Here is a 16,599-nt window from a genome sequence, read left to right as displayed (position 1 = left end):
AGGGAGTCGTTCATTTGTTTTCAGACAGACAATATCACAACTGTTGCATATGTCCATCATCAGGGTGGGACTCACAGTCCCCAAGCTATGAAAGAAGTATCTCGGATACTTGCTTGGGCGGAATCCAGCTCCTGTCTAATTTCTGCAGTGCATATCCCAGGTGTAGACAATTGGGAGGCTGATTATCTCAGCCATCAGACTTTACATCCGGGGGAGTGGTCCCTTCATCCAGTTGTGTTTTCTCAGATTGTTCAGATGTTGGGTCTTCCAGAGATAAATCTGATGGCCTCTCATCTAAACAAGAAACTTCCCAGATACCTGTCCAGGTCCAGGGATGTTCAGGCGGAACAATCGTTTGTGTTGCTGGTGGCTCCAGCATGGCCTCACAGGTTGTGGTATGCGGATCTTGTTTGGATGTCCAGTTGCCAACCTTGGCCACTTCCGTTAAGGCCGGACCTACTGTCTCAAGGTCCGTTTTTCCATCAGGATCTCAAATCATTAAATTTGAAGGTATGGAAATTGGATGCTTAGTGCTAAGTCATAGAAGTTTCTCTGACTCAGTGATTAATACTATGTTACAAGCTCGTAAATCTGTCTCTAGAAAGATTTATTATCGAGTTTGGAAGACTTACATTTCATGGTGTTCTTCTCATAATTCTCTTGGCATTATTTTAGAATTCTTAGATTTTTACAGTTTCTTCAGGATGGTTTGGATAAGGGTTTGTCTGCAAGTTCCTTGAAGGAACAAATCTCTGCTCTTTCTGTTTTAGTTCACAGAAAGATTGCTAAACTTCCTGATATTCACTGTTTTGTACAGGCTTTAGTTCGTATTAAGCCTGTCATTAAATCAATTTCTCCTCCTTGGAGTCTTAATTTGGTTTTGAGGGCGTTACAGGCTCCTCCATTTGAGCCTATGCATTCTTTGGACATTAAACTACTTTTTTGGAAAGTGTTGTTCCTTTTGGCTATCTCTTCTGCTAGAAGAGTTTCTGAGCTATCTTTTCTTTCTTGTGAATCTCTTATTCTTATTTTTCATCAGGATAAGGCGGTTTTGCGGACTTCATTTAAATTTTTGCCTAAAGTTGTGAATTCTAACAACATTAGTAATTGTTGTCCCTTCCTTGTGTCCTAATCCTAAGAATTCTTTGGAAAGATCCTTACATTCTTTGGATTTGGTAAGAGCTTTGAAATATTATGTTGAAGCTACTAAAGATTTCAGGAAGACTTCTAGTCTATTTGTTATATTTTCTGGTCCTAGGAAAGGTCAGAAGGCTTTTGCTATTTCCTTGGCTTCTTGGTTAAGCTTTTGATTCATCAAGCTTATTTAGAGTTGGGTCAGGCCCCGCCTCAGAGAATTACAGCTCATTCTACTAGATCAGTCTCCACTTCGTGGGCTTTTAAGAATGAAGCTTCAGTGGATCAAATTTGCAGAGCGGCAACTTGGTCTTCTTTACATACATTTACTAAATTCTACCGTTTTGATGTATTTGCTTCTTCAGAAGCAGCTTTTGGTAGAAAAGTTCTTCAGGCAGCTGTTACAGTTTGATTCTTCTGCTTATGTTTTAAGTTTTTCTAGTCATTTAAAGAATACATTTATATTTTGGGTTATGGATTATTTTTTCAGCGGATTATGGCTGTTGTTTATTTTTATCCCTCCCTCTCTAGTGACTCTTGTGTGGAGTTCCACATCTTGGGTATTGATATCCCATACGTCACTAGCTCATGGACTCTTGCCAATTACATGAAAGAAAACATAATTTATGTAAGAATTTACCTGATAAATTCATTTTTTCATATTGGCAAGAGTCCATGAGGCCCACCCTTTTTTATGGTGGTTATGATTTTTTGTATAAAGCACAATTATTTCCAAATTCCTTTGTTGATGCTTTTTACTCCTTTCTTTATCACCCCACTATTTGGCTATTCCTTAAACTGAATTGTGGGCATGGTAAGGGGTGTATTTGTAGGCATTTTGAGGTTTGGGAAACTTTTCCCCTCCTGGTAGGATTGTATATCCCATACGTTATTAGCTCATGGACTCTTGCCAATATGAAAGAAATGAATTTATCAGGTAAATTCTTACATAAATTATGTTTTCTTCCAGTACTTAAGATGGCAGTGACAATTGTGAGGTGGGGGAGGAAAGAGAGCTGTTTGAGGGGGTCAGGAAGGGATCAGGGGGTGGGATGTGTCAGGTGGGAGGCTGTTCTCTACACTAAAGCTAAAATTAACCCTACAAGCTACCTAATTAACCCCTTAACTGCTGGGCATAATACAGGTGTGGTGCACAGCTGCAATTTGCAGCCTTCTAATTATCAAAAAGCAACACCAAAGCAATATATGTCTGCTATTTCTGAACAAAGGGGATTCCAGAGAAGCATTTACAACCATGTGTGCCATAATTGCACAAGCTGTTTGTAAATAATTTCAGTGAGAAACCTGAAGTTAGTAAAAAAGTTAACTTTTGTTTTATTTGATCTCATTTGGCGGTGAAATGGTGGCATGAAATATACCAAAATGGGCCTAGATCAATACTTTGGGTTGTCTACTAAAAGTAATATATACATGTGAAGGGTTATTCAGGGATTCCTGACATATATCAGTGTTATAATGTAACTATGGCTAATTTTTTTTGGGGGGGGGAATGGTTTGGAAATAGCAAAGTGCTACTTGTACTTATTGCCCTATAACTTGCAAAGAACATGTAAACATTGGGCATTTCTAAACTCAGGACAAATTGTTGAAACTATTTAGCATGGGTGTTTTTTGGTGTTTGTAGATATGTAAAAGATTTTGGGTGTCAAAGTTAGAAAAAGTGTGTTTTTTTTCCATTTTTTCATCATATTTTATATATTTTTTTTATAGTAAATTATATGATATGATGAAAAAAATGGTATCTTTAGAAAGCCAATTTAATGGCGAAAAACTGTTTATAATATGTGTGGGTACAGTAAATGAGTAAGAGGAAAATTACAGCTAAACACAAACACCGCAAAAATTTAAAAATAGCCCTGGTCCTTAAGGGTAAGAAAATTGAAAAATGGTCTGGTCACTAAGGGGTTAAAGTATATTTATATTTTGTCTCTATCCCAACTTGTTTTATGTCCCTTTTACTATATAAACGTCAATAATCTGCATATATGAGTTTCTGCATATACTAATCAATCCAAAGTTGCTGGGGGGGGGGGGTTGCGCCAGATAATTATAACCATTATTTTAATTTCTTCTTTTCTAGTACCTCCAGGATAAAGATGGTATTGGATACATTCTAAGTGGAGGAGGAAATTTCATGGAAAACTCAATGAAACACGAATTTTCTGTTCCCCAAGGCTATCTGCGATACTTCCAAGGAGACCCTGTTACTATGGGTGGATTTGTATATATTGATATTACTCCTAAAACAATGAATATAACATATATACAGCCTGGAGGAAAATGTCTCTACCAGACTACTTTGTTCCCACGTGTAAACTAACCTGGTTGCTATGGAAATAGGTCTGTTGACTTGTTTACCAGTGGCTTAAATAATATCAGAATCCGTTGGTTTTCATTTTAGCACTATAAATATACCTCAGTTAGTTAAAAAAAAATGAGCATTAAACTTTTCTTAAAATGAAAGAAAACATTTTTAAATTTATTTTTCATAGTTTTAAAGTTTACAGTATTTTCTTCCATTATAAAATATAATAAATATAAAAGTCAAAGAATCAAAATTTTAATGTGATCTCAGACATGTGAGAAACACATTTCTAGTACCTTGTTTTGTTTTAATTATCTTTTGAAAGCTGCTACTTTTTCTATTTCACCCTAGTTATCTGTGATGTTTATCTGTCTAAAATCCAGTTTAATTTTTTTAAATGACATATTATCTGTTAAACAAATTTTAAACATTTTATATCCTTCTAAGATGTAACATTTCAGTGTTTTGCCTGTTATTTTAAATAAAGATTCATGCAATCGGCTCAATATGGTTTTGGTTTTTATAATTTATTTAATATATTTCAAATTTAATAAGTGTTGATTTATTGCTTATTTAAATGTGTTTTATGCATTGTATATTTGAGTCCAGTGTATTAGCTGGTAAGCACTGTTTTTGCCACTCTGAAGTGTCTGGTGCTATGCTCTCTTGGATTAGTCCCATTTGTGGGCAAATCAGTAGCTATGAGTAATTAAAGGAACACTAAAGTCAAAAAATAAACTTTCATGATTCAGATAGAGCTCACAATTTAAAACAACTTTCCAATTTACTGCCATTATCTAAATATGCACAATCTTTTTTTATTAGAACTTTGTGAGGCACCAGCTCCTACTGAGCATGTGCAAGAATTCACAGAATATAACTATATGTATATTGTGATTGGCTGATGGCTGTCACATGATATGGTGGGAAGGAAAATTAAACTAACTTTGGAATTTGTCAGAAAAAAAAAATAAACTACTCATGTGAAATTCAAACTAAGTGCTTTTCCATGTCTTTTTATTATGCTTTTACGGATTATGCTATTCTACTGCGTTAAGTGATCCTTTAATACTGTTTAGACACAGGGTAAGTTCCTGCCCGTGTGTGGCATTAATTAATTGTTGCTGGTTAAGACAAAACAAAAGCATTGAAAACAATATGCAGTTGTCATCATCAATAATACAGGTCTTATGATCTGCCGTTGTATTTTTGCTGTACGTTTTCCATAATGCATATATTTGGGTTCCATTGAACCCCTGTAAAAGCCTGATGGTGAAAAATCCTTCATTTTTGTAAATGTATCCAATCTAAATAGGAAAAAAACAGATTTTCCTGTTATAGTGTAATTTGAGTGGTTTGATTTGTTTGCAGAAATCTCTGCTCTTAACAATCTGCAGGTTGGCAGCAGCTGTGCAGTACCTCTTGTTTCAGCTACCTTTGAAATTTATTGGACTGAGTTTATTTAACCAGATTGCCCCAGCCATGAGTTAGCACTTGTTTTAGTTTCCCATTTGCCATTTACTTGATTGAGACATTGGGCCGATTTTTGATACAGCTGTTTCCCCGCAAGCCTTCGCAGGAAACAGGAGTTAAGAAGCAGCGGTCTGGAGATTGTTGCTCTTTAACTCATCCGCCTGCTCTGAGGCGGCGGACAGCAATCCGCCCAATCGCATACGATCGGGTTGATTAACACCCCCTTCTAGCGGCCGATGGGCCGCAAATCTGCAGGGGGTGGCATTGCACTAGCAGTTCACCAGAACTGCTTATGCAATGATAAATGCCGACAGCATATGCTGTCGGCATTTAACGATGTGCGGCGGACATGATCGCTACAGCGGATCATGTCCGTCCGCACTTTCATAAATCGGCCCCAATATATCTGGCTGCTGCTTTACATGCATCATTAAACTTTGGCCTGCTATTATCCAGCCTTCAGCTGATTTGTCCTCCATTGCTTGCTGCATCTACTTCAACAGTATTGTACAATTGTAATATCTTTGTATTAGACTCACTAACAAAGTAGTGAAAGAGGCTAGATCCAATTACAAGTGCATTTAGGGTGGCCACCTCGGCCATGTTTTCCTGTATACTTATGAGTTATACATGCTGCAGGGTGTGCAAGGAGGAACATGATTAGTGCTGTCCAGGAGCGCAATGCATAATGCCCTCTGCACACCCTGCAGCATGTGTAACTCATAAGTGTCCAGTAAACATGGCCAAGGTGGCAACCCTAGGGGCATTGTATGTTGAAACATGATAGTAACAGAGAGAATTGTGTCATCAATAATTACTTACCAAACGCATATTTAATTCAGTAGAACCCAGAGATAAGTTAAAGGTGAAAGGAGGAGGATGATATAAATCTATCAATATGAGTGAATCAGGGTGGTTACTTGAGGGTATACAAAATGCAAATAGCAATAGGATATGTGACCATACAGACACCTCAGGAATGCAGTTCCAACTGTGATACACAGCAGCAGGTCAGGCTAACTCAGACAACATAAACTCTGTCTTGGTTACAACAACAACTGGCTAAGCAAAACTGAACATATCATGCACAAACAGGACTTGTAGACTCCTAACGAGGTTCCCAATGACATTGGTTATATCATACTGTAATAACAATTAGCATATAGGTTGGTATCTGATATGTTTTGCCTATGGAAAGCTGGCATTTATGAAAACTTTGAGAAAGGTATACTGGACAGAACATAAGTAAAGTACTTGTTTGGTTACACTAAACCTTATCTTTGGATGTGGGCTATGTGCCCAGTACAACTATTTGTTGCTTTGCCACAGTATAATCACAATGTCAACAACATCTTTAGAATTCTGAAACATTAACCCCATACCTCTAAACCAATAATGTAAATAATATGGAAAAGATTAATCTAATTGGCTAAGACTTAAAATGTATCAAGAGCACAAATAAAATCAGATAATAGAAGTAAAATGGAAAGTTGTTTAAAATGGCATGTTCTATCTGAATCATGAATGTTTAATTTTGACTTTACTGTCCCTTTAACTGCTATGTAACTTGTCTTGTTTTAAGCTAAGCGACTTTCCTTGACTTTGGGCAGTATAATAGCTATATGTTTAAAGGGACATTGCACAATAAACTTCTCACGCTTTAAATTGCCATTATAGTGAAAAAAAAAAATGTCATGCCTCATTCTTTGGAGCATGTAATGTTATCACTATTGATCCAGCAAATCTGTGTATATCCCTGCAAATACATAGGTATAGTACTGCTTGGGAGCTATAGAGAACCGCTGGTCCAAAGTGGAAAACATGCAAGAGCATGTTATTTTTTTTCCACTATAAAGGGACATGAAACCCAGAATGTTTCTTTCATGATTCAGATAGAGCATGCAATTTAAAAAAAAATAGAAGTCAATTGAAAACTTTTTTTTATCAAATTTGCTTTGTTTTCTTGTTAGTCTTTGTTGAAGAGATATCTAGACAGGTAGCGTTCACATGCCTGAAGCACATTACAGGAAGTAATGCTGCCATCTAGTGCTCCTGCTAATGTATAACATTGTTACAAAACTTCTGCCATTTAGTGTTGCAGACACGTGCTCACTCATGAACTTACCTTCCTGCTTTTCCACAAAGGATAACAAAAAAACAAAGAAAATTTGAGAATATAATTAAATTGGAAAGGTGTTTAAAATTGTATGTTCTGTCTGAATAATGAAAGAAAACAATTGAGTTTAATGTGTTCACAATGATCCATTTTACCATCTGGAGTGTATTAAATAGTTTACAAAAAGCTAATTTTACCATTATTTTGTCATTTGAAATAGCTGATTTTGCCTGTGGAAACCAACAACTATACTCACAATTGCAATACTCCATAATATCAAAAGAATAGGCATGCAGTGTTCTCCACATCTTATTTTGCCAGCTGGGTGGCATTATAAAGTAGCCGGGTGGAGGCAGTGTAATACTTTCCAATATTATGACATTTTCTTCTATCAAAAGCACAAAATTATTGTATAATTTAAAATAAATGTATTTAATGATAATCTGTGCAAAAATGTTAGCTAATTTAAGCTTAATATTGGCTATAAATTTAGCAGAGTGGTCAGTAAAATCAGCCGGGTGGTGCACCCATTAAAAAGGTCCTGAAGAGAACACTGTTATGTAAATAGGAGGCAGCAGCAGAACTCATATTCCCTGTGAAGAGAGGGGTAGAGTCCAACACATTTTAAATGGTGGTTCTGAAGCTGCGCAGAATACAATTAACTCTTATCAGGTGCTTGTCAGAGAACATGTTCCCTCTAAAAGTGTCTGCAAAAGCAACATTATAACATAATGCATAATAATCTGCACAACTGAACATTCATAGTTGAATGTTTCTCTGGTAAAATATATTGATAACTGTCAAATATTTAACATACTTTGTATATCTGATGATATCTAGAAAGGGCCATCTCTAAAAAAAAAAATCCCTTTCTTGAATTTACTTTTCATTAAATGTTGGGGCAGAAGATTCATTTCACAACATGTTATTTTATAATGTACACAAATTGCAGATATTACATAAGTATTTTGCATAAAAAAACAACAAACCTGATGTGGAATTGATTTACAAAATATAAACTTGATAATTCCATGAAAGCTTGCATTTTTTGTTTGTTGGTGAAATGATTTATGCTTCTTATTTATTGTCGTATGTAAAAAAAGAAACCTATATTTAAAATTTACAGTTTCCCCAATGCTATGAGCATGGAATTTAAAGGGACATGAAACACTTTGAGGTGTGCGTGAGTTAGTGTTATTTGTTGAAGGCCTCCCATAGTAACCAAAAGGAAAGACTCCAACTACCAGCAAACCTTGCTCCTTTCTACTGTGCAAGTGTGCAGCTTCCTTCACGTCTGCCAACCATTTAATGCTGACGTAGAACGTTTGATTGACGTCAATAATGAACCAATCATAAGTGTCCGAATTTCAACTCAAGCGACCAATCACTGATTGAATGGGTGGGCGTAAGAGGTTTTCGATTGCGTTCATTGGACTGCTTTATTTTCCGGATATAGAGAATAGTAAAGTGGTAATTTCCGGTTATATTCTGTAAAGCTCTATAGACCGTAGTGTGCTCAGGGCGGGAAAAGCGTATATGTAAGTAATATTGTGTTATATATAAATGTGTTATTGTGTGATCATGTTGTTAACTGTTGGTTGACTACAGTTGTTCCTAGGGATCATTGAAAGTTTCGTATTATCGAACAGTAAGACCGGTAATAAGCGGAGTGCTGCTTTATTTGTTTTAGGTTCTATTAGTATTCTTAATGATTTGCTGATCACATAACAGGGATTGCTTACAGTAACTGGACAGCAGACTAAATTCAATCCCAGTCATATTATCCTTAGCTAGCAAAAGGGGAGAGGGATGCTGCAATATAAAGTTCCTATATTTGCCATGGGCTTTGCTGTTGCAGCAGTACTTATTCATGCGCGTTTGACAAAAGTGTAGCTGACAAGGGTTATGGCGACGTATTACTAGACAAAGTGTCACACATCTTGCTAATCAAATCGATTTGCAAATCTTATAATAAGAATGGATTATTTGAACACCAAAACGCGTTTAACTCATTCAGGACCAGGCACTTTAGAGAAAAACTTGACCAAAGTACCCGATATTTTTTTTTAGCATTTTTGCTATCGCCCCATTTAAACAGAAATAGGGCCTTGTTTTTTTTGTTTTTTTTATTTACTTATCAAAACTCAGGTAATCTCTTATTTTAGCGTGTTTTATTAGGAGCATCTGCCCAATTTAGTATTTTAGCGTACAGTATTTTATTCTCAGTGCTCTCACTGGTAAAAACAATTTTTATACAATGTTGCAAGTAATCAGACTCCATGAAAAACTGTGAAGCTAACCATTTCATGCCTTCAGTTTTTACTAGTATTATGCACTCTCAAATTAACACTTTATTGCCTAGAGTAACTAGCATTATACCCTGTAAAATGAACCCTTTATTGCCTACAGTAACTAGTATTATACCCTGTAGAAATTAACCCTTTATTGCCTACAGTAACTAGTATTATGCACTGTAGAAATTAACCCTTTATTGCCTACAGTAACTAGTATTATGCACTGTAGAAATTAACCCTTTATTGCCTACAGTAATGGGGTTAATAGTTTATACCTGATGGCATTGCAAGGGTTAGTAGAAAATAGATTGAATTCAGTATGTCAATACTGTATGTGTCCTAAGGACAGTGCTGTTTTCATTTAAGAAGCTCTCTGTGCAGTTTCTTGAAGATGCAACGTTGTATTAACCTTTAACGACGTTACAACGTATTCCATCCGAATTTTGCTGGGCTTTAGTGCCGATGGACGGAATACAACGTCCTAACAGCTTGGCTTTCCTGAAGCCACTGGCGCTTCCCTGATGGGATCGCGGTCTGGAGGCATGCCTAGCATCATAGGGATGCCCCCTGATGCAATCCCATCATTGAAATCAAGTGATCACATGCACAATCGCAAGATTTCAATTTGTTTACATTGGAACAGTTGTTCCGATGTAGACCTGTTAACCCCGGCATGAAAGGGTTAAGAAAGATTGTATAGAAAACAGTGGCTGGGAATTTAAAACGCTTGTTTCTCCCATAGAGAACAAAATACGCTAAAATAAGAGATTACCCAAAACGTGTGTGTGTGTGTATATATATATATATATATTTATATATATATATATATACTGTATATCTCTTATTTTTTTTTTTTTTTAATAACTTTATTTGTGGTTAGAATCCAATACATACATGGCAAAAAGCACAAACTAATTCAACTCAATGACATGACTGTGGTAAAATCCAATTCACAAGTACAGATATCCATTGTCTGGTTGCATAATCAATGAACTATCTAAATTCACCATGTAGAGGTACGGAGTCACATTTTCTAGTGTATATCATAACAGTACAACGCATAAAACAAAAACAAACATAAGTACAAACAAAACGAAAATAACACTTAGTACATAATACGTACTACATACTACATAAAAACTTACCTGGAGCCCTCCGGCCTAGCTCGACCACCCCGGACACGAACCAAGGAGAAAGAAGAGTGAAGGGAATGGCGACGAAGACTGACGCCATGAAGGAAGGCTTTAAAAGGGACAGATTTGTGTATGCCTAGGGTGCGATTGTCGACTATTCTTGGGGAGTTGGGAAGGACCAGTTACCTTTAAGGTTCTCGTTTAAGATAAAGAGGCTATTTCTGAATGGGTATATGACTTTTTCCCTGACTGCCCCAGGTAGGTGTAGAAGATAAGCTTCCCACTTGGAAATAAAATGTTTGATACGCTTTTCTGGATCCCCCTTCACGTCTGCCTGTTCAATTAACATCTGTGTGTGTATACTTCTAAGAAGCCTCGGGAGAGAGGGGGATTTTTTCCCGGCCCAACTAGCCAAAATAATTTGTTTTGCCAAAACTATGACTATAGATACTAAGTTATCAAAAAGAGGTGGGTTGTCATTTGAGATTAGAAAAACTATACGCTGGGCTGAGAGTGCTATCCGAGTCTTTGTAACTTTAGTGAGCCAGTACGAGATTTTAAGCCAGAAGCTCTTCAGCTTGGGGCAGTCATACAGCAGATGCAGCCAGTCTGGTGAGATAGAACTGCACTTGGGGCAGGTATCGCTAGCTCCAGGGATCCATCTAGAACGGAGATGTGGGGTTATGTAGGCTTGTATAAATTTTAGATGTGATTCCCTTAATTTGGCAGAGATAGTGACTGTCTGTATCTTTTTTAGACTTGCGCAGATAAGCTCTTCGTCGACTGACAAGTCGACGAAGTTCTCCCATTTCAATGTAAGCCTGCGCACCGTAGAGACCTCAAAATGTCTAAGGATGGAGTTGTAGATGTGTGTAATATTGTATGATCCCTGTTTTGCCAGCGCACAGAGATTGTCAATGTTGGTGGGTTCTTTGGGAAGACGCCCCTCCGCCCTTAATTTAGTGATATAATGCCTGCACTGAAAGTATGCAAAGCCATGGGAATTTGGGAGGTTAAACCGATCTCTTAGATCATGAAAGGGGATAAGTTCCAATGTCAGGGGGTTAAGGAGCTGTTTAATCATGGAGAGCTTTTGGGCGTGCCATATTTGAAATGCCTTTGTAGTATAACCAGGTAGGAAATTTAGGTTGCCCTGAATTGGCAGATACTTACTAACTGATTTATCTATCCCCCATAGCCTGCACAACTTGGCCCAGGCCCTAAGCGGGTCCCTATATAATATATGTTGCTGTATTTGTGATGGTAATGAAGTGAGGTTTGCGTGAGGTAAGAAGGCTAGGCTCATTGGTTTAATAAAATTATCTTCTAGGATGGGGATAGTAAAACGGTTGTTACCAACCAGCCAGTCTAATATGAGTTTAGTGAGGGTGGACCAATTGTACCATGAAATATTTGGAAGACGAAGCCCTCCTCCAGTCAGGGGCATAGCCAGGTAATCTTTCCCTATCCTATGCTTCTTACCTCTCCATATAAACTGGCCCAGAGCAGACTGTAGTGACTTAGTGTCTTGTTGAGTAAGGAGGAGAGGTAGCATCTGCAGGGGGTATAAAAGTTTGGGTAACGCAACCATTTTAAAGAGATGAATTCGTCCCATAAGAGACAGGGGTAAGTTTTGCCATCCCGAGAGCAGAAGTTTTATGTTGCGTATAGTATTTGTCAGATTTAGGTGATATAGTTTATTGGGGTTCACATGTACATGAATGCCCAGATACTTAAAGGATCCGTCTGTTATTTTAAGTGTGGTGTTCGTCAGAATGGTGTGTTGTTTGTTTTGTAACCAAGTCACCTCCGATTTATTAACGTTAACCTTGTAACCTGTAAAGGTACCTAAGGTTTCAATTACTTCCAAGAGGGGGTTCAAATTAGTAGCAGGGTTGCCTATAAATAGTAGCAGATCATCTGCATACAGCGATAAATGTTGCTTGTGTTCTAGGACGTCTAGGCCATCGCATTTTTGTCGGATGTAGCATGCAAGGGGTTCTATGGCTAAATCGAATAACAGCGGGGAGAGGGGGCATCCCTGTCTCGTACCCCTTTGCAGGACAAATGAGGGGGAAAGCTCTCCGTTAACTATCAGAGATGCTTTAGGGGTTGTATATAACCGTTGTAGAAAAGACGTGAAATTGCCCGAGAGGCCAAATTTTTGTAATGATGTATGTAGGTGGTCCCATTCTATCCTATCGAACGCCTTCTCTGCGTCGAGGGCAAGGAGACAGGCGTCCTGCAGGTCAGCGGGGTTAGAGGAGTGGGAATTATACCAATAATGGGAAGTGATTGCCAATGTTTTCCTGATGTTAATCACCGATGATCTCCCTTTAATAAACCCGGTCTGATCTGTGTGTATAATTGAGGGAAGAACCTGCGCTAATCTGTCAGCTAAAATTTTGGTGAGCAATTTGTAGTCTCCGTTTAATAATGAAATTGGGCGATAGGAGGAAGTATCTGTAAGGTCTCTATCAGGCTTAGGGATAAGGCAGATATTTGCCTCTGTAAATCTGGTATCTATTAGAGAAGAGCCTTCTAGGTATGCGGTGTATAGGGAGGACAGAGCCGGGGCTATGTCCTCTACAAGGAGTCTGTAGTACTCTGCGGGTAGGCCATCAGGGCCCGCCGCCTTTCCAAGCTTGGTTCTATTTATGGCTTTAATTACTTCCTGAGGGAGGATGCTGGCGCTAAGTAGTGAGTTTTGTTCATCTGAGAGGGTCGGGATATTTGTATTGTTCCAGAAGTTCCGCTTCGCCTCTGGGTTAATTTCTTGGCTGGTGTATAGAGAGGTGTAATATTTAACAAATTCTGACATTATTTCTTTGTTGTTCGAAATTAAGTGTGATTGGGACTTTATAGCCAGGATGTGTGATTTGGGCGTGCTTAGCTTAACTAGATTAGCTAGCAGCTTACCTGACTTGTTACCGTGCCTAAAGTATCGTCCCTGTCTGTGTATGTCTGAAGTATTGTTTTGTTGGGCTAGGTAGGTGTCCCTAGCAAGTTTAAGATCATAGTAATTTTTTTTAGATGTGGGGGTAGGGTTAGAGAGGTATCCATTGTACGCCTCGGTAAGGTTTGCCAAGAATGCTTCATCAACTCTTTTAATGTTTTTATTATGGTGTGCTGTAAAGGAGGTTATAATCCCTCTCATAACTGGTTTAGAGGCATGCCAAAACAGATTTGGGTTGTTTTTGTGTTGGTCATTATCTGACGCGTAGTGTGTCCATGCGGTTTTAAGATGTTGACGGAAAGTTATGTCATGGTATAGATAGGCTGGGAATCTCCAAGATTTATTTGGAGGTTTGATGGGTGTGGGTTGGAGTATGAAATGAATTGGGGCATGGTCTGAAATAGTGATGTGTTCTATGGTGGGATGCTGAATTTGAGGTGTTATCCCAGAGGAGGTCAGGAAATAATCTATTCTCGAAAGGGTACTGTGCGTCTTAGACAGACAGGTATATTCTCTCTCCAGTGGATTCAGTACTCTCCATACATCTACAAGACCCAGTGTGGTTTTTAAGTTATTTATCAGAGATATCTCTCTTTTGTATCTAGTGTGTGAGTATTTTGTGGAGCTAGCTGAAGTTGGGTCTTTGAATCTGTCCAGGGGAAGGGCCTGGGCCAAGTTGAAATCTCCCCCCAAGATCACAGGGGCAGTATAAGAGGCTAGTTTGGCTAGCAGAGACGACCAAAAGGGGGGGCAAAATTCATTGGGACCATAGACATTACATAAAGTGTATTCAAGGTTTCCCACTTTTAGGATTGCTAGAATAAATCTGCCTTCTCTATCTATCTCCACTTGTGAAAAAGACACTGGAAGGCCCTTTCTTACCAAGACAGCTACCCCTCTCTTTCTACTCTCGGTAGGGGAGTAAAGAATCTGGCCTACCCATCGGACCTTCATTTTTTCATGTTCCTCAGAGGTTAATTTGGTTTCCTGGAGCAGCGCTATGTCAGTATGTAGTTTTTTAAGCTGTTGTAAAATCATACTCCTTTTTGCCGGGGACGTGATGCCCCCAACATTCCAGGAGGTTATCCTCAGGTTTGCAGCCATACTATGTCAGGATTGATATGAGAGCGGGTAGGAATGTGGAATAAGTTGTGCGGTGCGTATCTATTCACTAGAACATCTAGACTGACATAAATTAGGCCATGAGCCCTACGACTAGGATCAGAAACGTGTGTGTGGGGTGTAAGTGAGGGCCTAAAGAGGTTAGGCTCGAAGGGTTGACTCACCAGCAGATATAAGGCAGGTAGCTCTCTCCATGAGTTCGTGGCCGCGGGGGGCGATACTCCAGGCGCTCCAGAAGTAAACTGAGGACAGATCAGGAAAAAAAACATAGTTAAGGACAAGCAACCCAGTGTTTTCCTCAACAAGGCACTCTTGTAAATTAACAGCCCAACATTTTCAATACATAGCAGTAGCATTTGTAATGGAACTTTGGAGGTATTATGCATAGCATCATCCGGAGTACACCAGGTGATGTGTGAAAAAGAGTTCAGGGACAGGGGCCGTGCTGTGGGCGGGCGATATGAGCCTTTATTTTCCACCGCTAGAGGAGGAGACTCAGAGTAATATAGGAGAATTAGGTGGGGTGATATGCGGCTCCTCAGAGCCCAGTAAGGGAGCGGTGCAATCATTGGTCTTGGTGCGGGAGAGTGAGCCACACATATAGTGCAAGTACGTAATATATCATATGGTATCAGAATGCAAAAGGCACTTAGGAGGTAAGGAGAGCTTCGTTTATAATTTTGGGGGCCGTATGGGAGAGTCAGGGACCTCCTCCCAGTCCCAAACAGGAATGCAAGAAATGTGAAACACACAACCTGGAAAAAATAACACCCTTCCCCTGCAAGGCAAACCCAACAGTTACAATTCAAACATTGTAGTCCAAACAGAACAGCCAACACTGGGGTTAGCCAAACTTGTAAACAAAGTTCAGCATACATTATAAAACAATATCTAAGCTATAAGGAGCAGCTGTGAATACTTATTAGTGATTGAGGAGGTATCAGTCATTTTCTCTCCGACGTTCCGTAGATAGGTAAGCTTGCGCTGCAGCAGGTGTATGAAAGATTTTCGGGCCTGAGGGTGTCTGGAGCCTCAATTTAGCAGGAAACAATAAGGCGACCTGTCGCCCCTGCTCATGAAGCCCGGAGCATAGGGGAGCAAATTCCTTGCGTTTTCGAGTGACTTCCATTGAAAAGTCCTGGAACAAAAGGAGCTTGTGGCTTTCATATTTGAGTTCCTTATGTGACCTGAAAGCCCTTAACAAGGCCAGCTTATCCTGGTAATTCAGGCACTTAAAAATGACCTGCCTAGGCCTGTCCTTAGGATTTTCCAGATGTCTGTCGGGGCCTATTCGGTGTGCCCTTTCGATGTCCAGTGGGAGGTAGTCCTGGGGCATTCCAAGGAGCTTCGGGAGAGTAGATGCAGTAAATTCTAGTAGATCCTTATCTTTCACAATCTCAGGTACTCCAACTATTCGCAGGTTATTCCGCCGGCTGCGGTTCTCCAAGTCCTCTACTTTATCTAGGAGATATTGATTTTGCTTAGTTAGGTTTTTCAAGGAGTTCTCTGAATCTTGCTGCCTATCTTCTACTCCTGAGATTCGTTGCTCTGCAGCTGTAAGACGTGTGGAAAACATTCTCACCTCACTAGTCAGGGTATCCACCCCCGCTTGCAAGGAGTCCATTTTCGGTAAAAAAAAGGTTTTGAGTTCCTGTAATAAAGAGCTATGGTCTTGAGAGCCTGTGCCCCCCTCCAACTGAGAAGAGTTTGCTACTTGGTTCTCTGCCGCTTGTCGGAGCTTCTTCTCCTGAGTTTTTGACCTTTGACTCATGGCGTCTTTTTTTAGGCGGTGAGAGCCTCTGGAAATAATCGTTGACTTTCATATAGCAAGGTTACAGTACTTTCTCTCTTTTTTTTTTTTTTTTTGTTTTGACAGGATAAGATTCTGTGATTGTGGCAACACAGGTAGGATAGCAGGGGGCTCACCCTATAGGTAGGGGAGAGTGCAGGGATACTTCAAAATGTAGGAGTGATTATAGGGTGAAGAACAGGGGTTTAGCTGGCAGTGGTGTTATCATGCAGTTTAGAGTCAGTATAGATATAGA

The 16,599-nt window shown here is 39.1% G+C and overlaps 2 protein-coding genes across 3 annotated transcripts in view; both read left to right on the top strand.

The window, feature by feature from the left end:
- Window positions 1-3,966, top strand: part of ACP5 (acid phosphatase 5, tartrate resistant) — a 62,744-nt gene extending 58,778 nt beyond the window's left edge. The window contains exon 5 of the mRNA XM_053716040.1: window positions 3,236-3,966. Coding sequence (XP_053572015.1) covers window positions 3,236-3,475 — 240 coding nt within the window. The 3' untranslated portion in view covers window positions 3,476-3,966. The remainder of the gene's footprint in view (window positions 1-3,235) is intronic.
- Window positions 3,967-8,461: 4,495 nt separating this feature from the next.
- ELOF1 (elongation factor 1) overlaps window positions 8,462-16,599 on the top strand; it is a 23,072-nt gene continuing 14,934 nt past the window's right edge. Inside the window, exon 1 of one of the 2 annotated variants that reach the window (XM_053717861.1) lies at window positions 8,462-8,587. The gene's annotated coding sequence lies outside the window, so the exon portion shown is untranslated. The remainder of the gene's footprint in view (window positions 8,588-16,599) is intronic. The other variant, XM_053717862.1, reaches the window with a different exon arrangement.

The sequence above is a fragment of the Bombina bombina genome, chromosome 6 (genome assembly GCF_027579735.1).
Source record: "Bombina bombina isolate aBomBom1 chromosome 6, aBomBom1.pri, whole genome shotgun sequence".
Lineage (NCBI taxonomy): Eukaryota > Metazoa > Chordata > Amphibia > Anura > Bombinatoridae > Bombina > Bombina bombina.
This window is presented reverse-complemented; position numbering and strand designations above follow the sequence as displayed.